This window comes from Nyctereutes procyonoides, unplaced genomic scaffold (genome assembly GCF_905146905.1).
Source record: "Nyctereutes procyonoides isolate TBG_1078 unplaced genomic scaffold, NYPRO_anot_genome, whole genome shotgun sequence".
Taxonomy (NCBI): Eukaryota; Metazoa; Chordata; class Mammalia; order Carnivora; family Canidae; genus Nyctereutes; species Nyctereutes procyonoides.
The window spans coordinates 18,600,515-18,626,821 of NW_026575120.1; the positions used below are offsets into that span (position 1 = coordinate 18,600,515).

The 26,307-nt window shown below is 37.9% G+C and overlaps 1 protein-coding gene across 2 annotated transcripts in view; it reads left to right on the top strand.

Annotated features, from left to right (window-relative positions):
- The window catches only part of HOOK3 (hook microtubule tethering protein 3), a 112,540-nt gene that overhangs the window by 16,767 nt on the left and 69,466 nt on the right, over positions 1-26,307 (top strand). For both annotated transcript variants that reach the window (XM_055335221.1, XM_055335222.1), the window contains exons 3-6: positions 12,069-12,141; positions 16,961-17,011; positions 18,556-18,688; positions 23,084-23,151. In XM_055335221.1, the coding sequence (XP_055191196.1) occupies positions 12,069-12,141; positions 16,961-17,011; positions 18,556-18,688; positions 23,084-23,151 (325 nt within the window). The remainder of the gene's footprint in view (positions 1-12,068; positions 12,142-16,960; positions 17,012-18,555; positions 18,689-23,083; positions 23,152-26,307) is intronic.

The window sequence follows — 26,307 nt, forward strand, 5'->3', positions numbered from 1 at the left end:
ATATATGAGATAGCAAGAATTTGAAATGACTATGCTCTTAAGCCTGTGTTTCTTGGTTAACCTGCAGTACTTGTGCCAAAGAACGATCAACGCTTTGCCTGATGGAGCTTTGGCTCTAAAAGATATGTAGTTCTCCCCTGATGCTACTTCTGCAGGCTTCTCAAGTGATGGCTATTTTTTCTCCTACAGTCTTTAAGTACCACGTAGCCCAGAGGTGGTGGTGCTCCTTAGTGCTGCTTCCAGACCATTCTCCAGCATCTTACCTAAAACCCTAGTTTTGAATCTTGTGACATCATCTACTACCCTTCATTGTTGTTATCATTTCTTCTCATTTTTTTTTAAAGATTTTATTTATTTATTCATGAGAGACACAGAGGGGAGAGAGAGAGAGAGAGAGAGGCAGAGACACAGGCAGAGGGAGAAGCAGGCTCCATGCAGGGAGCCTGACGTGGGACTTGATCCCGGGCCCTGGGCTGAAGGCGGCGCTAAACTGTTGAGCCACCCTGGCTGCCCTCATTCCTTCTCATTTCTCAGCAATACGGGATCCTGGCACACTATTGGCTCCTTCTGGTACTATTCTTATCTACGTTCTGTGATTTGAATATATACGTGGGTGATCTTCATATCCTTGCCTACCAATTTCTTGAACTCTTCTCCGTTGGTCTTCTACTAGATTTCAGCCACTCATTCCCATGGTCATACCCCATACTTTATAATTATTGATAGTGTGTAATCCATCCATAATCTCAGTTTTCTTATTACCAGTGGTTGTTTCCTGTCTACCTCACTTCCTCTGGTATCAAGCTTCCAATAATTCTTTAATTCTCTAGTGCCAGTAGGATCTTAATACTGTCCACCTTCACTGCTCACTCTCTCCTCTTATTTAAAATTCCATGGTCAATCATAATTACTCCCTTATATACACTTTTAGCTTCTCTGCCCCTCTCATATTGTATTTGTTTAGCATAGCCATAACTTTGGTTAAAGCTAATGTCCTACTAGTTAATGCTTCTTACCTATGCAGCTGAACCCAGCTGAAAAAATAATGCAAACATGCTGATGGATCTCATTTTAAATTTCTCACCACAAAACTGCAATGTTACCTTATGGGATCTCACAGTCATACTGTGTTTCCCTAGCTCTTTCATTTCCCCACTCTTCCAGATGACTATCTCACACTTTTCTCTTCTCAAACCTCCACTACCTCCTCTCTCATTTCTCTTATCCGATCACCTTACAAGGTGGGATACATCCTACTTCTGAGGACGTTGAAACAAAACAATTTCTGTAGAATCCCATGACTACATGTACCCACCTACCAGCATTAGTTTGACTTTGCCTTGCTGCCTGTTATGACACATATGTGTGGGTTGGTGGTGAAGGATCCTGTCTTACAGTCAGTACCTATACTTTGTATATTGCATCCCATTGCCTCTCACCTACTCAAGATCATCACTTTACCAATTTGTTCCCTTTTTCTTACATCATCACTTTTCCCTTTTCTGCTGGATCATATCCACTAGTAGTGAGCAAATGGTTACTTCTTTTCTCTTTAACAGTATTTCTGATCTCACTGCTGTCAGCCAATTTCTCCTCCCCTTTGTAGCAAAAACTTCTTTAAAGAATAGTTTGTACTCAGTTGTTTTCAGATTTCTCTCTTCTCTTTTAAATCCACTTTTTAGTTAGGGATTTTTTTTTTCACCACCATTTTATTAAAACTGCACTTGTTAGGTCACCAATTCTCTACACATTGCTGATTCTAATGGCCCATTCTCAGTCTTTATCTGGACCTGGCAGCAGCATTCAAAGGACTTACGTCCTTGTAAGCTGTTAAAAATTAGGTTTCCAGGATATTGTTACCCTCTGGGTTTTTCTCCTGTCTCACCTGATGATCTGTATTTCCTTTGCTTATTTTCCTCTTCTATCCTACTTCCAAATGTTGGAGTGCTTAAGGACTCAGGCCTTGCTCCTCTACTCTTTTCTGCATTCACTTCCTTGATGATTTCATCTAGTCTCATGCATTTAAATATCATCCATATCCTAATGACTCTTAAGTTTGTATCTCCAGCATGAATCTTTCCTTTGACCTCCAGACTTAATTCATCATCTATTCAATGTCTCCATTTAAGCCTAAAAGACATTTCAAAGTTATTATATCGAAAACTAAACTCCCTGTCTTCTACCCAAAACCCACTTAGAAATCTCATTTCAGTTGGCATTTTTTTGCCTTCTGTTGCTTAAACCATAAAACCTTTCTTTTTTTCCCATCCTACATCCAACCTGTCAGGAAATCCTGATAACTGTACTTTATAAATATAATATATTTATATCTAGCCTTTAGCTCTAGCTTCCAGTTTATAGAAAAGCACGGAGACTAGAGGAACAAGTTAGACTAAATCATAAGGAAACAATCAGGCAATTCCAGAAAGTGAGATATTTTATTTTATGTTAATTTTTTTAAATAACAATTTTTTAAAAAATGTTATTTAAGAGAGACAGCGAGCATGAGCAGAGGGGAGAGGCAGGCTCTCTGCTCAGCAAGGAGCCCAACATAGGACTTGATCCCAGGACCCTGGGAGCATGACCTGAGCTGAAGGCAGATGTTTAACCAACTGAGCCACCCCAGTGCCCAGAAAATGAGATATTTTATAGGGTAATTGACCTACTCTTCTCAACAAGTCATGTAGTGATATAAAAGTGGGTAGACTATTCTAAAGAGCCTAAAGAGATGAGAGACACTAAATGTATTGTGTGGTTCTGGGAAATCCTGCCATATGCAACAGCATGAATGAGCCTGGAAGACAATTATGCTTAATAAAATAAGCCAATCGTAGAAAAACAAATAGTGTACGACCCCACTTCTATGAGGTATCTAAAATAATCAAATACATGGAAATGAATGATGGTTGTCAGGAGCTAGCAATTGAGGCAAATGGTGAGCTGCTATTCGGTGAGTTTAAAGTTTCATTTATACAAGATGAATAAGTCTAGGGTTCTACTGTACAACATTGTGTCTATAGTTAATAACGTGCACTTAAAATTTTGTTGAAAGGATAGATCTCATGTTAAGTATTCTTTCCACAATTTCAAAAACATATAATGCATGATTTTTCTTGAATCTTGTGTGAATAAATCAACTATAGCAGACATTTTAAGGATAATGTAGGAAGATTGAAAATATGTTGAATATTAGTATTTGGGGAGTGTATGTATATTAAACATAGAATTACAAGAAAGTGCTTTATTAGAGATGTGTAGTGGAGTTTTTAGGAATAAAAATGTCTTAAAAAAATCAAATAATATGGAGCAAATCTAACAATGTTAAATCTCTATGGTGGGCATATGGTTGTTCACCATATTTTCCTTCTCTGTATGTTTGGAAAAGGTTTGTTGTTTTTTTTTTAAAGATTTACTTGAGAGAGAGTGTGTAAGGGTAGGGGCAGAGGGAGAGGGACAGAATCCTCAAGCAGACTCCCTGCTGATTGCAGAGTTCGACATGGGGCTTGATCCCAGGACGCTGAGATCATGACCTGAGCTGAAACCAAGAGTTGGATGCTTAACTGACTGAGCCACACAGGCAGTCCTGGAGAAGTTTTCCAATAAGAATTATTACTTTTATTGCTACCACATTGGCAACCATTATCTTTTTTTTTTTTTTTTTTGTATATTTTTTTATTGGAGTTCGATTTACCAACATATACACCCAGGGCAGCCCCGGTGGCACAGCGGTTTGGCGCCGCCTGGAGACGTGGGATTGAGTCCTGCATCGGGCTCCTTGCGTGGAGCCTGCTTCTCCCTCTGCCTGTGTCTCTGCCTCTCTCTCTCTCTCTCTGAGTAAATAAATAAAATCTTTTTAAAAAAAAATAGTATAACACCCAATGCTCATCCCATCAAGTGCCCCCTGCAGTGCCCGTCACCCAGTCACCCCATCCCTCTGCCCACCGCCCCTTCCACTACCTCTTGTTCGTTTCCCAGGGTTAGGAGTCCCTCATGTTCGTCACCCTCTCTGATATTTCCCATTTTCTCTCCTTTCTGCTTTAATCCCTTTCACTATTCTTTATATTCCTTGAATGAATGAAACCATATAATGTTTGTCCTTCTCCAGTTGACTTACTTCACGCAGCATAATACCCTCCAGTTCTATCCACATTGAAGCAAATGGTGGGTATTTGTCGTTTCTAATGGCTGAGTAATATTCCATTGTATACAGAGACCACATCTTCTTTATCCATTCATCTTTTGATGGACACCGAGGCTCCTTCCACAGTTTGCCAATGTGGACATTTCTGCTATAAACATTGAGGTGCAGGTGTCTGGCTTTTCACTGCATCTGTATCTTTGGGATAAATCCCCAGTAGTGCAATTGCTGGGTCGTAGGGTGGCTCTATTTTTTCTTTGAGGAATCTTCATGCAGTTTTCCAGAGTGGCTGTACCAGTTCACATTCTCATCAACAGTGCAAGAAGGTCCCCTTTCTCCACATCCTCTCCAACATTTGTGGTTTCCTGCCTTGTTAATTTTCCCCATTCTCACTGGTGTGAGGTGGTATCTCATTGTGGTTTTGATTTGTATTTTCCTGATATTGGCCTCCATTATCTCTTGTCTTTATCACGTTAACAATTTCCTGACTAGGGCATTTTTATGTACTTGCCTGCCCACAATCTAATGTGAATGCAGCAGCCAGAGTGATTCTTTAGTAAGTCAGATTTTCTGCGTAGAACTCTACATTGGTACCCCATTTTGCTCAGGATAAAAACCAGAGTACTCATGATTGTACATCCTAAGTAATCTGGACTACTTGCTACCATTCTGATAACCTTATTTCTTGAATGAATGAATATAGGCTTGTATATTTTGACTTGGAAGTTAAAAGAAAGCAGCTTTTATCTTTTTTGTTTCCAAGAAGAGTTCACCACTGCTCTCTTAAAGTTTTTTTTCTTAAAGATTTTCTTTATTTATTTGACACACACAGAGAGAAAGCACACAAACAGGGGGAGCAGCAGAGAGAGGGAGAAGCAGGCTTCCCATGGAGAGCCTGACATGGGACTTGATCTCAGACCCTGGAATCATGATATGAGTGGAAGGCAGCTGCTTAACTGAGCCACCCAGGTGCCCCCACTGTCATTTTTCATCAACAATTTCCCTGATACCAGCTGGATATTCTATAGTTCAGTTCTAATGCTAACTCCTGAGTTAGCACGGACTCCACAAATGAAGTCCTACAAAACTGCCTCCATTCTGGATCCCAGGTGCATGTGGAATCCTCAGCTCACCCCACACTTCTTCCTGGCCAACTACAAATTCAGGAGTTCCTATGAACTCTCTTCCACCCCACTCCTTTCAACAATTTTCAGGAATGAAAGAAAACTCAGGAAAGCTTTATACTTATGATTATAGTTTTATTATGAAGAATATAATCCAAAAATAGCGACATGAAGAGATGCATAATGCAAGGGATGAGGCTGAGGGCAGCACAGAGCTTATTGCTTCTATACTGTCTCCAGGCATGCAGCACATTGATGTGTCCACCAACTTAGAAACTCCCTGAAGCCTGTTGTTCAGGATTTTTTTTTTTTTGGGGGGGGGTTCATTCCATAGGTGTGATTGAAATTATGAATTCAACCTCCAGACCCTTTCTGGAAGCGGAAGTAGGGTTGGAAGTTCCAGCCCTATAATCATATGGTTTGTTCCTTCCAAATTAGCCTCCATCCTGAAGCTACCTGGGATCCGCAGTGAATCACCTCATTAGCACTAACTCAGTTCTGGTCAAAAAGCACTCATTATAAATTACAAAAGACATACTCCTCTCATCTAGGAAGTTCTAAGAGTTTTTGGTAGTTCAGTGCCAAGAACCTGGGATGAAGATTAAATATATTTTTTATTAGACCACAACCACATAATTGATTGAAAGACTAAGATTAGAAGTAGTAAGTTGTGCCTCTAAGTGCCATTAGTCTTAGTTTTCAGAGTTCAAGAAAGAGGGAAAGGAAAATAGATAAGACCAAAAGAGAGAAAATGAGATCAAGCTGTGGGCAGTTAGAAAGCCTCTTACATGGATACTTGTCTTTTTATAGTACCCTGTGTCCTTAGCTCAGAGCCTATCCCTTATGTGCCTTTATTGCTTATTTTGATCACTAATCAAATAGGCTAAGAATACTTTGCTTTATTTTTTGATGTCATTATGGATGTGAAATTTAAATATTATAGCTAACTCTTGAATACACATTTAACAGCAGGGGACCAAAATGATTGTTTTGGGTAATTAAAAGATAATTAGAAAATAGAACAAAGAATCAGCCTATCCAGAAAGTACTAATATTTGCCATACTAAGAGATGGAATCAAAATATAGTTTTGGTTTTGGGTCCATCTTAATTTGAGTTCAATAAGAATATTACAGTGCTTAAGTAATCTTAGCAGTACAAATGAAATTTAATGTTTATTTTTGTGAAGGCAAGTGCAGCAGATAATATATTCTTGGAATAATATTACAGATTAAAGTTAAGTGCTTTTTTTGTATTTTTTAGCTTAGGCTAGAACTGGTTCATAAGTTATAGTCAAATATGTTATTGGAAAAATATAAGGAAATGGTCTTGTGTGTTTCACGGGTTCTTTTTGCTTGTTTGTTTTTCTTAGCAAGAGTCAGGACATAGTAAGAAGCTAAAGATAGCTTCTTACTCATGAAGAATACTCCAGTAAGCTAATCAGTTGTTATTTACATGTCTGTGTAGAACTATGATCTATTAAGATTTTGGAGAAAATTACCTTTATGTTGTTTGTTCACAGCCTGAGAGCATTAATTAGGGAGTATTTAGAAAACATTGCTGAAATTGTAAACTACTTATAGGAACAGAGTTATGGCTAGATGCTTGCATATTGAATCAAAGTTTATTACTTGGAAAAGTTATATTGGATGTAAGAAAACTGTAAGACTACAATTTTGGCTGTATTCTGTCCAAGTAGTAGGTTGGAAGCTTATGGATAGCTTAAAAGTACTGTCACTTTCCAAATGTATTTTAGACTCCAGGTATTTTTTGAGAACCTGTTATGTGTCAGACATGAGGTATTGGGAATGAGTGAATAAGAACAAATACCTGCCCTTAATGAACACAGTGTCATGAATGATATTGGTCTTTCTTTCCTTGTGACCTAGTTTATTCAGCATGGAGATAGTGAGGCATAGGACCTTAATGTTGTTTGCTCGAACCAGTTTTATGTCGGACTCTACTGATCTGTTTTAACAAAAATGATTGTATTGCCAACTCTGCTACTTAATTATCTGATCGAACTTGGGAAAAATTACTTGATTTCTGAGTCTGATAGTCCTTAATGGTAACAGGTATAATATCTCTCTTGCAAAGTCCTTATGAATGTAAAGTGCCTGATTCAGTGCCTAATATATTACCATTGCTGCTTAGCGCGGTTTTTGTTGTCTTCCTTTCCTAGCTCAGACATGATTCTCAGATTTTGATTTGGTAATTTTTTTTTTAAGATTTTATTTATTTATTGTTGAGAGACACAGGGAGAGAGAGAGAGGCAGAGACACAGGCAGAGGGAGAAGCAGGCTCCATGCAGGGAGCCCGATGTGGGACTGGATCTGGGGACTCCAGGATCACGACCCAGGGCCAAAGGCAGACATTTTAACTGCTGAGCCACCCAGGCATTCCAGGGCTCTTTCTTGATATGGTAATCTTTTAAGGAGTAAGCAAACTGTTATTATAGCGTTTGATTTGCAATATTTTATTCAGATATTTATAAGTTCATTTACTTGTATTGCTCTAAATTGCAAATTAAGTATCCCAGGAGTTCTTAGAGTATATAATTTATTAGACATTTTAAAAAATTATTTTAAGTAAACTCTGACCCCAACTTGGGGCTTGAACTTAAGACCCCGAGATCAAGTCACATGCTCTATTGACTAAACCAGCCAGGTGTACCTTCTTAGACATTTAAAGCATTATTTTTTATAAGTTTATAAACTTACTGGTGAAGCTTAAGTATCCTATAGCTGTGAGACCCTGAATTGCCACTCAGCTAATAAATTCAGTGCTTTTGTCTTTGAGTAATCATGAGCCACTTAGCAGCAAACTCAGATTGCCGGCCTTATGAGTCTTTTTTGGTTGGAAAGACTAACACTTGATTTGCAATAATTATGCTTTTTTTAGATTTCAAGTATCAAAAAATATTGAATATTTTCTAATTTCTGAATTATTTTTATAATTCTTTAGTATTTTAGTAGAATTCACTCAATTGTTTCTTTGCATTCTATTTTTATGAGGTTTTAAGGAAAAAGGACACTTTTTGGGGGTAGAATGCCCTTTTTTTTTTTTTAAGATTTTATTTATTTATTAATGAGAGACACAGAGAAAGAAGCAGAGATACAGGCAGAGAGAGAAGCAGGCTCCATGCAGGGAGCCCAATGTGGGACTTGATGATCCCGGGACTCCAGGATCATGCTCCTGGGTCAAATGAAGGTCCTTAACTGCTGAGTCACCCAGGCATCCCTAGAATGCCCATTTTACAACAGTCACTTTCTCTGAAAACTCACCCTTATCCTGCCAATTGTGGTCAGTCTTCCCTCCTAAAGTTGTATGTGACCTACTCGCAGCCCTCTGTCCTTTTGGTCACATATAAATTGGATTAGGGATGAAAAACAGATGCTAGCCTGATCCATGAGTCGCTTAATAAAGCTAATCAGATCTTCAAAAAAAGAATAACAGACTCTAGCTAGATTATTGGAATGATCTGAGAATTTAGAATTGGGATGGAATGATGGCTGGTCTTTAAATGATTTGCTTGATCTGAAGTGTTGAAGACTTGGAACGTGTATGCAGTAGTGTATATGGAGAAACAGAAAAAAGTCAGTCTGCAGAAAGAAATGGTATAGTTGGACAGAGAAAAAGACAGAACGAGAGTACTGTCCGGATTCCTAACAGCTTTTCCTTATTCTACTACTTTGTGAGGCCCAGTTATCCTTCAATATCATAACATATCTCTGTGATCTTCCAATAAGTTTCCCCTTTTTGTACAATGTTGGTCAAATTAGTTTCTCTTAATTTTTTATTATTTTGTTGAACTTTTACTAAAAAAGCTGGATTGTTTTAAAAATAAAATGGGTATGAATATCCACATACAGAAGAATGAATTTAGACCCCTCCCTATACTATACACAAATGGATCATAGATCTAAGTATAAGAACTAGTACTATAAAACTCTTAGAAAATGAAAGGACAACTCACTGATGTGAGAAATTATTTACATGTTTTATGTCTGAGAAGGGGCTTTTTTTCTTGAATACTAAGGGAAGAAAAAAACCTCAAAACCCATAAGATATGAATATGCTCTTAAGAACTCAATAATAAAAGGTCAACCCAATTTTTTAAAATAAGCAGAGACTGAATAGACTTTTCTCCAAAGAGAATATATAAATGGCCAGTGCTCAACATGTTTAGTCATGAAGAAATGTAAATCAAAACTACAGTGACATACTACTTCACGTCTACATAGGATGGCTATAATTGAAAGGACAGAAAATAACAAGTGTTGGCAAGGCTATGGAGAAATTGGAACCAACATACATTGCTGGTGGGAATATAAAGTGGTGTAGCTACTTTGGAAAACAGTTTGGCCTTGCTTCAAATGTTAAATATAGAGTTATTATGGAACCTAGCAATTACACTCCTGGGCCACAAAGAAACATGTCCACACAAAACAGTGCACAAAAAAAAAAATCATTATTCATAATAGCTAAAAAGTGGAAACAACCCAAATGCACATCAGCTAATGCATGGATAACCAGAATGTATTATATCCATAAATGGAATATTGTTAAACTATAAAAAGAAATGAAGTGGTGATACATACTATAATATGAATGAATCCACCAGACAAAAGACCACACAGTGTATGATTTCATTTATATGAAATGTCCATAATAGGCAAATCTATGGGACAGAATGGCAATGAGTAATTCCCAGGGGCTGAGAGAGAGGGAAATGGGGAGTGATAGGTAATGGTTTCTTTTTGGGAAGATGGAAATGTCCTAACATTAGATCATGGTTATGGTTGTACAACTCTGTGAATGTACTGAAATTCATTGCATTGTATACTTTTTTTTTTTTAAGATTTTATTTATTCATGAGAGACCGAGAGGCAGAGACATAGCAGAGAGAGAAAGCAGGCTCCATGCAGGGAGCCTAATGTGGGACTCAACCCCAGGACTCCAGGATCACGCCCTGGGCTGAAGGCAGGCGCTTAACTGCTGATCCACCTAGGTGTCCCCATTGCATTGTATACTTTAAATGGATGAGTTCTACGGTATATGCATTATATCTCAATAAAACTATTTTTTAAAGATTTTTATTTATTCATGAAGGGGGGAGAGAGAGAGAGAGAGAGAGAGAGAGAGAGAGAGAGAGAGAGAGAGAACGAACCAGGCTCCATGCAGGGCTTGATCCCGGATCTCCAGAATCAGGCCCTGGACTGAAGGCAGTGCTAAACTGCTGAGCTACCCGGGGTGCCCTCAATAAAACTATTTTTAAAAGCTATTTAATACAAGCTTCAGAAACAATTATGAGATAATAAAAATAAGTAATAAAAATTTTTTAAAATAAGTAATAGATTTCTACAGTGGTAACTAAAAAACAGTTGTAATTGATTTTTCATAAATTTTATACCCAAGTACATTTTTCTTTAACAATAACATTAAAAATTATAAGTAGCATGTTACTTCATTTAAAGATCTGAACAAAATTTAGTACTGATTGTATCATTTTGAGTGACTGTTTAAGTTGAAACGTAAATTTTTTTTTTCCTAACATACTTCTCTCATTGCCATTATGTTTTTTGGGTGAATGGAGACAGTTGTGGCATTATGGAAAGATCATAGCACTTAGCACTTGCTAAAGCAGGACAGACATAGGTGTTCAGTATTGATCTTGAACAAATAATTTAATGTCTTAGAGCATTGGTTTCAAAAACCTTAAAATAAGGATCATGCTGGGCTAAAAAATTCTTTTTTTCTTTCTATTTATAGTAGTTTGGGTGGTTTTCCTAAGAAAAATAAGTATAAGTAGATTCATAGGTGTTTCAGTTTGGCCATACCAATGTTATCTTAGTTTTTGGGTTTCTTTGTAAGATTTTGTTTATTTGACAGAGAGTGGGCAACAGCACAAACAGGGAGAGCAGCACTAGGAAAGGGAGAAGCAGGCTCTCTGCTGGGCAGGGAGCCCAACGCAGGGCTCCATCCCAGGACCATGACCCAAGCCAAAGGCAGACACCCAACTGACTGAGCCACCCAGGCGCCTGTTATCTTAGATTTTAAGCATTTTGCAAACATGTTCCAACTTGTCTAATGCTTAGTATTATATGTGAGAAAATAGGTTCTTGGTCTATACTATTTAAAGAAACTGAAATTTTGGGGCACCTGGGTGGTGCAGTCAGTTAAGTGTTAGACTCTTGATTTCAGCTCAGATTGTGAGATCATGCCCCAAGGTGGGCTCTGCACTGAGCCCAGAGTCTGCTTAAGACCTTCTCCTCCTACCTCTGTCCCTTACCCCTCCCCCACATGCTCACACTTTCTCTCAAATCTGTAAGAAAATAAAGAAATTGAAATTTTAATAACATTATTGGTGACTTTCAAAGTATTAGGTGATGGAGATTGTAATATTAACTGAGAGGCTTATGTTAACCTTTTTCTTGATATATTTCTTTTGTCTAAAATTGTCATCAGTTTTGACTAGTTTTATATAGTGTCTAAAAGTTATGTTAATTCAGGGGAACTTATCGATCTATAACTTGTTTTTAAAAATATAACCATATGTTACCATTTTTCACCTTTTAGTTTTTGATAATATGTGTATTATTTTATGATGTGCTGATAACAGGTTGACTTTAGAGAAATCTATTGTAATTGCATTCGGTCTCCAGACTGAGTTATTTGGTGATAGATAAATGGCAAATACATTTTTATGTTGCAATTAAGTGGTGTTATGGGATAAGTTTCAATTTTCTTTTTTTTTTAAATCTTGATAACTGCATGATTAATATGCGAGTTTTTTCTTATTTGCAGAGATCCTGCATATTTTGATGAAAATTGGCTAAACAGAATCAAAACCGAAGTAGGAGATAATTGGAGGCTAAAGGTATTTTCTTTTTATTTTCCCATCTGTTAAATAGTTTTTTAGTAGCTTACATATAATATTTGTTGAACTTTCACCTGATGTGTTCAGTGAGCTTTAGAAACCTAGATTGCCTAGTGAAATAATCCAAAATTAAAGATCGGAGGTAACCTGAAGTTGCTCACAAAGATATGTGTAGTATGTCAGTGAAGTCAGTGACTACGGGCATGGACTCTAGAGCTAGAGTGCCTGGATTCATATCAACTGTCTGAGAAAGTCTTCTAACCATTCAGTACCTCAGATTCTCCATTTGTAAAATGAGGATTTTAATAGGATCTACCTCACAATAAATGAATTGTGAAATAATTCACAATAATAAATGAATTAACGTATGTAACAGACTTAGGATAGTGCACGGGTAATGCTAGTTGCTAGTGTTGTTATTATTAATAATGAGAAAATATTGGTCATTGTTTACTGAGTCCAGAACACTAAGAGAATGACGTATTTTTATTTCCTTCTTAGTAGCCTTAAGTTCCAGTATTTCTCAAGCTTCTTTGAGAAAGCCAAAACCCACAGTAAGAAATACAGTTTACATGGCAGCCTCCTGTCCACCTAAACATATGTCCATAGATAGTAAGTTTTTTCCCTTATTCTATTCATTGATGATTTAATTTTAAAAAATATTAGTTACAACCCACTACATTATTTTAACTTTAAATTTTGAAATAATTCTAGATTCACAAGGGGTTGCAAAAAATTGTACAGGGAAGTTCTGTGTACCTTTCGCCCAGTTTCCCCAGTGATTACATCTTGCATGACTATAATACAATATCAAAACTAAGGAACTGACATTGGTATGATCAAGTGCCCTTTTGCCCTTTTGTGTTTGCGTGTACAGTTCTGTGTAGCTCCAGCAATAATGTAGTTTCCTATAATGCTCACCACAATGAAGACAGAGGTGTTCCATCTCTGCAAGATTTCCACAATGCTGCCTTTATGACCACCTCCACACCACACACTCCTCACCCTAATCCCTGGAAACCACTAGTTTTTTCTCCAACTCTATAATTTTGTTACACTAAATTGATTTTTATGACCAGTGATGATTATGACTGGCAGTTTGGAAAGCTCTAGAACCATTTCTTTTTGATACAGAGAGATAGAGACTCAGAAATGCAAATCGGTAAGCGTGTGAAGACCCTAGACTTGAGATATGTTAAACTTGGTTTGTCTTTATATTTCTTCCAAAAAACATATTTGATGTAAAATAGTCATTGATGGCTTAAATTTGGGTCTGCCAAAATTTAATTCCTTTTGTTTACTAAGCTAGAGTGAAGGGACACTGGTTTAAGCTACTGGAATTTGTTTTGTTTTAAGATTTTATTCACTTATTTATTTGAGAGAGAGAGAGCAGAGATCATGAGCAGCGGGGAGGGGCAGAGGGAGAAGCAGACTCCCTGCTGAGCAGGGAGCATGATGTGAGGCTTGATCCCAGAACCCTGAGATCATGACCTGAGCCAAAGGCAGGGGCTTAACAGACTGAATCACCCAGGTGCCCCTTAAGCTACTGTTTTAATTTCTAAATAATTTTTCAAGAATAGGCAATTTAGGGACACCTGGGTGGCTCAGTGGTTGAGCATCTGCCTTCGGCTCAGGTCATGATCCTGGAGTCCCAGGATCGAGTCCCACATCAGGCTCCCTGCAGGAAACTTGCTTCCCCCTCTGCCTATGTCTCTGCCTCTCTCTGTGTGTCTCTCATGAATAAATAAATAAAATAATAAAAAAAAGGAATAGGCAATTTAATGATTATATATTTATGTAATTATTATTTAGAGAGAGAGAGAGTGGGAGAGGGGTGGAAGGAGAGGGAGAGACAGAATGCCAAGCAGGCTCCATGCCCAATGCAGAGCTCAGTGTGGGGATCTGAGCCGAAATCAAAGAGTCATTGACTCAACTGACTAAGCCACATAGGCGTGCCTAATGATTACTTTTTAATGTTATAATGTATAAAGCAGTTCTGGGTATTTAAAATAATGCTACTAATTAATTTGTGTTTGCTTGCTCTCTTGACTGAAGGAGGAGTTGTATATACCCCACCTTACATACACACAACATACATCTGTACACACATTGTCTTAATACCGTGAGTGTGGCAAAGACAGTAATATAGAGAAGGGGAAATACTGTATCATATTTTTTTTCTTAAAGATTTTATTTATTTATTAATGAGAGACACAGAGAGAGAGAGAGGCAGAGACACAGGCAGAGCGAGAAGCAGGCTCCATGCAGGGAGCCTGATGTGGGAATTGATCCTGGGACTCCAGAATCAGGCCCTGGGCCCAAGGCAGGTGCTCAACCACTGAGCCACCCAGGGATCCCCCTGTATCATATTTTTTTTGAAGATTTTATTTATTTATTAGAGACACAGAGAAAGTGGGGGGGTGGGGGCAGAGACACAGGCAGAGGGAGGAGCAGGCTCCGTGCGGGGAGCCCGACGAGGGACTCGATCCTGGGTGTCCAGGATCACACTCTGGGCTGAAGGCGGCGCTGAACCGCTGAGCCACCAGGGCTGCCCACTTTATCATATTCTTAATATTCAGAACTGGAAATGTCAGTTCTGATTTGTATTCCTGTTCTCCATATTTTATCCTATGTTGTATTTTTCCAATCTCAAGATACCATTAATTATAAAATATATAGCTATTTTCAATGGGAAGGAAACTACCATTTTAAAGCAACACATTGATTTTTGAGACATTTTAATGTCAAATATTAAAATATGAAAAAATGAGCATTCTAGAATAAAGAAAGCAAAGTATATTATATATTTGCCATGTCTCCAAATTTTCTAGAAGTATAAACATGTTACTTTATGTTTTTTTTTTTAATAAGTTTTTAGGGCACCTGGGCGGCTCATTTTAGCATCTGACTCTTGGTTTCAGCTCAGGTCCTGATCTCATGAGATTGATCTGCACATTGGGCTCCATGCTCAGCAGGGAATCTGCTTCTCTCCCTTTCTGCTGGGCCCCCTTTCTCCCCACCACTCACACTGTCTCTTTCTCAAAAAAAAAAATAATGTTTTAAAAAAGTTTTCAACTTATTTTTTTCTTAAAAAGGTCTGAAAAAAATACGTCTGATTCACTGGATCACATGTATGATTAAGCCTCTTTTACCTGATAGTCACAGGTTTTTTCATCTTATGTCCTAACACATCTTTAGCTACTAACATTGAGTAGGTACAGTGAGGTAGATGGTCAACAGGATCATATTGCGTACACATTTAATTAATACAAATTTAACTATGAGTTGAGTCAAAAAAAAAGAAAAGGAAAAAATAACAGCTTAAATAAATAGTATAGGTGATTCTACTGGTCATTTCACTCAGATAACACATAGGCCAGTAAACCCTTGCTTTGGAGTGGTTGAGTGATAGAAAACATCACCTTGTTTCTAGGATGCGTTTTTTTTTTTTTTTTTTTTAAGTAGGCTGCAGGGATGCCTGGGTAGCTCAGCGGTTGAGCCTCTGCCTTTAGCTCAGGGCATGATCCTGGAGTCTTGGAATCAAGTCCCACATTGGCTCCCTGTATGGAGTCTGCCTCTCCTCCCTCTGCCTATGTCTCTTCCTCTCTCTCTGTGTGTCTCTCACGAATAAATACAATCTTTTTTTTTTTTCAATTTATTTATTTATGATAGTCACAGAGAGAGAGAGAGAGAGAGGCAGAGACACAGGCAGAGGGAGAAGCAGGCTCCATGCACCGGGAGCCCGACGTGGGATTCGATCCCAGGTCTCCAGGATCGCGCCCTGGGCCAAAGGCAGGCGCCAAACCGCTGTGCCACCCAGGGATCCCAAATACGATCTTTTTTAAAATAAATAAATAAAGTAGGCTGCACACCCAGTGTGGAGCTGAATGTGGGGCCCAGACACACGACCCTGAGATCAAGACCTGAGCTAAGATCAAAAGTCAGACGCCCAACCGACTGAGCCACCCAGGCACCCCAGGATGCTGCAACAAATATCTTGCAATGCTGACAGTTACACTAGCATTTCAAGATATAATAGTATTTTTAATTGTATGGCTCCTAAATATTTACTTTGGTTAAAGAAACAGTCTTCAGTCTTTAGTCTTTTCTGACAGTGGAGAGAATTTGGAGACATTATATGTTGTAGGTTACTTTAAGAGATTCCCAATTTTTGTCAGTGTGATCATAACATTGAAAATTTAACATGATCAGAAACAGTTTTTTTTTTTAAATAAATCTCTTGAGATCACATAAATTAAGCCATTGATAGTCCTTTTTTGATGATTATGGTAATTCACATGTGCTGTTGAATTTTATTTTTTATATTTATAATTTGAATAATTCAGAAGGTTTTTTTTTTTTAAGATTTTATTTATTCATAGAGACACAGGGGGCGGGGGCAGAGGCACAGGCAGAGGGAGAAGCAGGCTCCATGCAGGGAGCCTGACGTGGGACTCGATCCAGGGTCCCCAGGATCACACTCTGGACTGCAGGCGGTGCTAAACCGCTGTGCCACTGGGGCTGCCCTCGAAGGTTTTTTTAAAGATTTTATTTATTTGAGAGAGCAAGTGAGTATGTACAAGCATGAGGAGGGGGGACGGGCAGAGGGAGAGGGAGAGGAGGAGGAAGAGGAAAAGACTCCTCACTGAGCAGGGAGCCTAACAGACAACTTGATCCCAGTACCCTGAGATATCATGACCTGAGTCTAAGGCAGATGCTTAACCGACTGAGCCACCCAGGTGCCCCCAGGAATTTTTTATGTTAAATTATAATTTGATCTGTGCTTGGCTTTTACCCAGTTTTATCTCTCTCTAAACAGATAAGCAATTTAAAGAAAATTTTAAAGGGAATCCTGGATTACAATCATGAGGTAAGGACTTTTTTCTCAACTGCTTAGAGGTAGAATTATAGGACAATTTAACTTTTACAATAGTTCCAAGTAAAGGAAAATTTACCTCAAAATTAGTAATCTGTTAATCTTCCATTTTATAGTTTTTAGGATGTTGGTTTGAACAACTATTAGGTAGTTATTAGATAAATGCTGTTTTTCACTATAATATATGGATAGTTTATAGATGATTATTAATTTATGTTATACTTTCTTTTCTGCCATTTATTAAGCTCTCTTCTCTTCTCCCCTTGTGAAGGTGGTTTAGAATCCAGGCATTATTATATTACAGCCAACTTCCTTGCTTGCTTTAGTTTGATTCCTTGGCAAACCCCCATCTCTAGATTATCTTAGTTTATCCTCTGAGTCTGCATCAGAACAGTCAAGAAATGGCTTGGGGGGAAAAATCATGAAGTAGAACTAGTTTTACTTCAAATTTTGTGGTCACAGATACCAGATGAACACAACATAGCCTGGAAACCTATGTTATGTTTTTACTATTCTCTCCCACAAGTTTACCTGCATTTATACCTACATCTTATATCATTTATCTTCACAGCTCAGTAAGTGATCCTGTCATCCATCCTGTTACTCAAGCCCAAAACCTATAAACAATCCTATAGTCCGTCCTTCTTTTGATATCATCATAAGACCTACTAGTTAAATCTCCAAAATACAGCTTTTTCCATCTCTACTGCTACCACTTTGTACTCAGCCATCATTAGCTCTCACTTAGAGTTCTAGAGTAGTCTGGTTGGTAACCCTGATTTCACCCATTCCCTTCTATTATCTGTTCTTATTCTTCACTCTAAAGCCAGAATGATTTTTAAAAATATAAATTTGATTATGTCATTCTTCTGTCTTTTATGGTTTCCCATTATATTGATAATCAGATTCATACCTATTACCATGAGCCACCAGACACTGCATGACCTCCTTACCCTGCTCACTGATAGCACTAGAGCCATATTCATCCTGCTTCTGTGCTTTAGGATTTTCTTTTTTCACTGTATGGTTATTAGACAGGGACTGACCCATTTGTCTGCATATGTTTCATTTCATTTGGGGCCAATTTCCCCGTAAAGGAATCCTCCATTCTCCTTCCTGATAATAAGTGTTTGGCTATCAGCATTTTCGAGTCAAATAGAGTGAATATGTCTGGGGAGCGTCTTACTGTTGGGGCATGAACCTATATTTAATCTCCCCTCTTTCTGGTACCCCATTCAGAATCTCTCTGGCTATGCTTTGAACTTTAGAGAATTTGTCTTTCTAGGGGCAGTTGAAGATATCAAAGTATTCAGTTTCTTTGCTCAGTGTATATACATACCAGATTGGGGTCTAAGTTACAGTGATGAATATTGTTATAACTTAGATATGGAAGGTAAAAATAGAAATTGAGAGTGGAATTGGGATTATAGCTCTGTCCTTAGCAATGAGTTTCTGGTACTGACAAACTAATTTGTATCAAATATTTTATTTGGACACATAAATGTGAATGCAGTTCTGATCCTTTTGTCCTCATTCAGATTTTAGGACAGCAAATTAATGACTTTACCCTTCCTGATGTGAACCTTATTGGAGAACATTCTGATGCGGCAGAGCTCGGAAGGATGCTTCAACTCATCTTAGGCTGTGCTGTAAACTGTGAACAGAAGCAAGGTAATTTATTTGATATTAGTGTATGCATTTAAAATAATTAAGGAAAGTAATACATATTATATATATTATTTATAAATCGCCAGTGCAAACAATAACATCTTCATAAGGCCACCCTCAAACAATGCCTTTTTCTGTTTGTTTGTTTTTTAAGTTGGTTCCATACCCAACATGGGTCTCCAACTCATGACTGAGAATTGTGTGCTCTACCTCCTGAGCCAGCCAGGTGTCCTAAGCAATGCCATTTTCTACAATTTTGCTACTACTTTGTTTGCAAGCATAAGAGTTTTGCAACTTAGAATACATTTAATTGTGATGATAGTCTTTCCTTTTAAGCAAGACTGCATAATTTTTTTTTAGTATATTATTTTTAACTACACTGAATGTGATGAAACTTGCTATTGGACAAGGTCCTGCTAAAGTAATGTCAGTAATAATGATAATGTTACACTACATCAGTGCAGCTCTAGGAACTTAAAGTTGGATACTTTAGATTGTGAGTATGAAGGATTTATTTCACAAATAGTTACTGAATTCATGTATTATACTGGGGCTAGGAGCACAGTGCCAGACAGAACAGACACAGCACCTGCCCTTGTGGAACTGGTAGGTGAGTGAAGGGGAGGGCACACATACCTGTGTGATCCGAGTGGTGACGAGTGCCATGAAGGTAAAGTGTAATGGTGGGGGGGCCAGTCCAGGCGTGGGCCAGGGATGTTATTTAAGCAAAGATGTGGAGGAGGATGGATTAAGAATAATCTGAAATGTAGGAACTGAATGTCAGAAAAACTTAAGTTACCTTTGAGAGATTTTAAAAAAACCACAAGTATTATTAGAGAATAGTAAGGAAGGGATAAAGAGTGATGAAACAGATGAAAAGTAGACAGGGACTACTCTAAACAATGATGCAGTATTTTACTGTTATACTAGAAGACCTTCATAGAAGACAGATTTTTTTTTTAAGCCCAAAGGCTTTTTTCTTATTCCTTCTGCCTCAGCCATGGTAATGCAAAACAGATATTTATCTATACGTTTTCAGTGTTCTAGTAATAAGTTTAATAATGGTCAACATTGTTTTCTTGAAGCCATGACTGATATTTGGTCTGTGATCTGGCTGTTTTTTCTAACAATGTATTTATTTCTCTTTGTCCCCATGCCTTTTAGATTTTAGCATGTATTCTCTTATATTAAGTTTTAGATTATTTCTTCAATTCAACTGAAGAATTAAAATAGAGAATTTTCTACATTTGTGAGTTTTGTATATTAACTAAGCATTTTTTGTCAAAGATTAGAAGATTAGTGTAAATAAGATTCAAGACACATTAAATCTCTAAGTAGATGCTTTGATTTTAAAAGGTGTATGATAAATTATTTAATATGGTTCACTGATTTCACATAATGACCTTTTCTCTGTTGATTCTGTTAAGAAATCCACCAACTCCTAGAAGCATTTAACTGTTAAGAGTTGGCTAATTTACCATGGGGTGGAAATAGGAAAAGACAAGGGTGTTACCTCCATCCTTACATAGCCCTATGGAAAAGCAGACAGTCATAATATTTATCCAGCTTCTCACACAGACCAAGTGTTGTGTAACACCTAAATTTGGTTTCTCCTCTGAAATTGTATATAAATGATGAAAACTTTGAATAGGATTTTAGTATCATATTTATCCAGAGGGCATTCTGTATTTTCAGAAGCAGACTTGAGAACAAAGAATCAAAGTAAGTGAGTTTCTGAGTTCAGTATTACCTGTTACTGCACATTTATGATGTGTAATGTGAGGTTTACTAAAGCGGCTCTTCCATTTGCTATGTCACTGACATTTGGACTAGGCATTTGGCTTGTTTTCTCATCTACAGAATGAGGATATAAAACCTGATGGTTATGAGGAGTAAATGAAATTGTATATGCATATTTGGTTTGTAATCCATAATGCACTATACAAATAGAAAAGACCTTATGTTTAGATGAGTTTTTCAACTACAAAAATAAGGAGCAATAGCTGAGAACATTGACCTAGTATACATTTATGTTGGCCATCTGGCTTCTCAAATGGGGAAAATAACTAGTGCTAAAATTGAAAAAGCGAAGAGTAGTAGTAGAAGACACACTCATAGTAATTATTGAGTGTCTCTCTTCTGCCTGGTACTCCTTTAGGTAGTAACAGAACAAAAATAGTTTTTACACAGCAGGAAAACTAAGTATTATATGACTTGCCCAAGATTTCTGTTTGAGAAAAGCTAGGCAAGGACTACAATCCATGTCTCTCCATGTTTAAACATCATATTCTTTATACTAAGCTGCTGTAAATTCTGGTGCTAAAAGCTAAGTTTTCAGTATAGTCTTATTGACATAGCACACCTCATTCTCTAGCATTGCCTCATAGATCTGCGATATCAGTAATCATACATACTTGTATTTTGGACACTAAAGATTCGTTATTTATTTATTTATTTATTTGTTTATTTATCTATCTTTTCAAAAATTGTACATTAACATAGTTCTTATCATTTTATCATGTAGCATTTTACGGTGTTCGCGGGGAAGGGCCTTGACGTGGCAACACCGCTTCTTAACTAACGCTTCCCCTCTCACACCTAACTAACTTCCTAACCTCCCTGTTCCCACTGTTATTTTCTTCACTTCCAATAGGCTGTCATTAAATTTTCCTTCTCCATTATCAGTGCCACTACTTTTTCTTTTCCATGTTCACAGTTTTTTATTTTTAGGGCTATTTAGTCATCCTAGCTGTGCCATTTTCTCCAGACCCTTGGGATTCTGCATTTGGCACCTTTGAACACAGTATCTAAAAGCACTTCCTTGGGACACCTGGGTGACTGAGTGGTTGAGCATCTGCCTTTGGCTCAGGCCGTGATCCTGGTCCAGGGATCGAGTCCTGCATCAGGCTCCCTGCCTGGAGCCTGCTTCTCCCTCTGCCTGTGTCTCTGCCTCTCTCCCCGTGTCTCTCATGAATAACTAAATAAAATCCTTAAAAAAAAAAAAAAAAAAGAAAGTCTGTGATCCATTTAAAAATAAGCACTCCCTTGCATTCCAAGACCTACAGGATGTTCCTTGTTAACAAAACAGAACAAAAATTGAGCTCAGAATAAAGGATTTCTTTTTCTCAAATAGTGGTTCTGATACATTCCTACTGTTGTCCTAAGAAATCCTGTGATTTAAGGATGTTGTGTATATTTGTATGTGTCTCCACACATTTGATTGGGTACAAGTATCCTTAGAACAACACTTGCCTAAGAATATGCCTTTGATTAACAAAAAGCTTTGACTGTAATAACCAGAATGTCCGAATGTCACAGTTTAGTAGTGCTTTCAAAGTACTTTGTCTTTTGGGGTTTTTTAATGAGTTATCTGTCACGTAAAGCATTATACAGCTTGGCATTCCAAATACATGAGTCTCTCACCGAAAGATCACTTCAGCAGTTTCGCAGTAAGATTCCATCATGTAATACTTGAAGTGCTGAGAAGTTTCTGGTGTATGTGTGAGAGGTTTTTTTGGATGTATGGGAGAGAGAGGCAGGTTGAGCCTAAAATTCCCTTAATTACTCTTTTAAATGTTTATTAAAATGTATTTACTATATTTGTTAGAATCGAGCTGGCCTGTTGATTTTTTTTTTTTTATGTTGAATTCCACTTTTTCCATTCATTGTTGGATTTGCAAATAAGGAAAACTACTTGTACGGTTGTTTTTTTGTTTTTTTAATAGAAGACAAGAAATTATTTTTTCAGCTGGTCACTACTGACAGCTAAGAGATCTTTCTGTTATTTGGTAGTGGTGAGGGTAAGATTGATGAAGTTAGTACTTTAGCTTGTTGGTGATGTATTTTAAAGCCGAGGGTTATACAATATTTGTTTAATTATGGTGTTACTTCTATCTTAACTTCATCTTAATTCTTTGTCCTAAGTAGCTCTCAGATTTATTAAGATTTTTCTCTTCTGTAGTAGAAAATATTAAGGTAGGAATTGTACATGATGCAATACTTTGATGTCACACAAGAATAAAGCACAGACATCAGTTTTTTTTAAACTGTAGCAAAGTAAACTTAAAATTTTAGGAATAGTAATGAGTTCTTCCCATCCTGGCTTTAGGCTTTAACATTTCACTGTCTTCCTGAGATACTGTATTCCTGTGACTGTTAGCTGTAGCTTCAACTTTGTAAGTAATGGTGGTGGTAGGGAGTAGGGTGGGTTATCTTAAGAGAAATAGTGTGATTTTCAGCTTTTACTTTACCTGTGGTACCTATATTTAACAACATATGAAGAATCCCTGGGAAGAATAAAAACAGAAAACTAGTTAAAAGAATTCATGAAGTGTGAGCCATTACTCCTTGAGTATCTTTAACTTGAACAGTGACATTCCAGATTGTTCTTGTTTTCAGAGTACATCCAAGCCATTATGATGATGGAGGAATCTGTTCAACATGTTGTCATGACAGCCATACAAGAGGTAGGTTGGAGCTTTCTGATTACTGTTTGTGAGAAATTAAAAGATCAAACCAGAGCTTAAATAGTAGTAGAAATTTTGTTTTTATTTGTCTATCAAGATTTTATTTGTTCATGAGAGACACACAGAGGCAGAAGTAGGTTCCACGTAGGAAGCCCAATATGGGACTCAAATCTCGGGACTCTGGCATCACGTCCTGAGCCAAAGGCAGACGCTCAACTGCTAAGCCACATCCCTAGAAGTAGAAATTTAAAAAAAAAAAAAAAAAGATTCTCCTACTCATTTTTCTTTAGAATTTTTTTTTCTTTGCACTTATGATATAGCTTGCCTCATTTTTATTTTAAAATCATACATTTGGGCACCTGGGTGGCTCAGCAGTTGAGTGTCTGCCTTTGGCTCAGGTCATTTTCCCAGGGACCCAAGATCGAGTCCCACATCAGGCTCTTCACAGGGACCCTGCTTCTCCCTCTGCCTAGGTCTCTGCTTCTTCTCTCTCTCTCTCTTTGTGTCTCTCATGAATAAATAAATAAAACATTTAAAAAATTAAAAAATAAATCATACATTTAAATTTCTCATTTAAATCTTAAACATGGGCAGCCTGGGTGGCTCAGTGGTTTAGCGCCGCCTTCAGCCCAGGATGTGATCCTGGAGTCCAGGGATCGAGTCCCACAGCAGACTCCCTGCATGGAGCCTGTTTCTCCCTCTGTCTGTGTCTCTGCCCCTCTCTCTCTCTGTCTCTCATGAATAAATAAATAAAATCTTAAAAAAAAACTTAAACATTTGTCTTGTCGGTATAGATTATTTATTAACTATTGCTAATTATTAAAAATGTCCCAATGAACTAGGAATAGTAGACTAATTCCTAAAGCCATTAAAAATATGTATATTAGGGACACCTGGGTGGCTCAACTGTTGAGCGTCTGCCTTTGGCTCAGGGCATGATCCTGGAGTCCTGGGATCGAGTCCTGCATCATAGTCCTGCATCGAGTCCTTGCATAGAGCCTGCTTCTCCCTTTGCCTGTGTCTCTGCCTCTCTCTGTGTCTCATGAATAAATAAAATCTTTAAAAAATATATGTATATTAAACCAGCAGTCTACCTCACATTTAATTATTGGTTTCTTGTTTGGCAGAAAATGAGCTTTCAACTCCAACCATACCCAAAGCTATTTCTAGATGAATATTTATACTGAAACTGTAGGGGAGGAAAAATATCGTTTTCCTCTACCCATCCAAGTTCTCAGCTGGAGATCTCTGTAACAAAAGATTAAAAAGAAAAAGGATACAGATGTTTTTGGGTTGTTTTTTAAGATTTTATTTATTTGAGAAAGAGTGCAGAGCCAGAGAGAGAGGGGACACAAGCAGGGAGGAGGGCAGAGGGAAAGGGAGAAGCAGACTCTCCACTGAACAGGGAGCTCAGTGAGGGGGCTCAATCTCAAGACTCTGGCATCATTACCTGAGCAGACACTCAACCGACTGAGCCACCCAGGCACCCTCATATAAGTTTTATATGACACAGGGACCTTCTTAAGGAAATGAAGACCAAAGAAGTGTTTTAAACCTGAGTGTTTTAGTGCTGGGTTTGATGAAGAGTGGAGAATCATGGAAAAATGTGATAGGGCAAAAAAGAGTTTTGAGCTAAGGGGTAGTAACCTGGGGGAAACAGCAAGTCCTATTCAATGAGTCCTTTTAGAATCCCTGTATTTTCGGAGAAAAGGATGTTTTTCCTCTGACTATAGGGAAAACACCTCTCACATGAGGCTTTTACCTGCTTCTGGAGAAGGTAAAAAATCCTTCCTGTACCTGCTATTTTTCCAGTTCCTTTAGCTTGATGTATTCAGTATGCCAGGGTACCTACCATACTTTGGGGTAGCATGTCTTGAACTCCATTAAGTGTAAGACATGAAACTAAAAATAAAATGTGGGTTAATAACCCGTTGGTCTCAGGATGAGAGAATGTTTTTAATCATAAAAGTAACAGAACAAACTCTTAGGGGTACTAGAAAACAAGGATTTGAACGTGCAACTGGCAGAGGAAAAAATACAACAGACAACATGAAGAATGCTAAGTGCAAATTAAAGTTGTGTTTTTTAAAATATCTGACCACCTGACTGTAAATCCAGGGGTTCTCACTACTCTCTCAGGATTCTATTCACAGAACTCGGGAATATGATGAAAGTATTATTATTATAGTAAAAGAATACAAACCAGAACCAACTCCCTCTGTCCCAAAAATGCATAGAGTGAGGTCTAAGAGGTCCCAGATACAAGGCTTATGTTGTTCCCCCCTCCGTGGAATCAAGACCTATCACTCTCCCAGCACATTATGTGTGGCAGTTCCCAAAGTACTGCCAACCAGGGAGGCTCACCTGAGTTTTCATGTCTAGAATTTTTATTGGGGTTTTATTATGTGGGTATGATTGATTGCATCCTTGACCATGGGATTGAACACAGTATCTAGCTCTCCTTCCCCACAGAAGTCATGCTGACTGTCAGGTGGCTCAAAGACCCAGTCTTCTGACACATTGCTGATTTTTCTGGCACGACCAGACTCCAATTTGAGTCATCCAGTTTTTTAGCTTAAAGTACCCAGGGGCCCACAAATAACAAAGATACTCTTATCAGTAAGGAAATTCCAGAGATTGAGAGGCTGCTTGCCAATAAGGGGACGCAGGCCAGCCAAATTCCTTACTACACAGGACCTTTCAAAAAAGCAAAGCTTTTAAAAGACAATCAGTTTATCATTCAGCTCTGATGGTAGGAAGATAAACTGGTACATCTTTTTAAAAATACACTCTTTGATATCATATAAGATACTAGGTCATAAGTGTTAAAATATCAAAATGACAATCTCTCAAGCAAGATAGAGGTTTATTTGCTCTTAAGTGGCCCTGGGTTCTGCTCTGTAGTCGTCAGAGACCCAGCTTTCTTGTTTCTTTTTGTCTGCCATCCTTTTTTTTTTTTTAATTTTTATTTATTTATGATAGTCACACACACACAGAGAGAGAGAGAGAGAGGCAGAGGGAGAAGCAGGCTCCATGCACCGGGAGCCCGACGTGGGATTCGATCCCGGGTCTCCAGGATCGCGCCCCAGGCCAAAGGCAGGCGCCAAACTGCTGCGCCACCCAGGGATCCCTGTGTCTGCCATCCTTAATACGTGT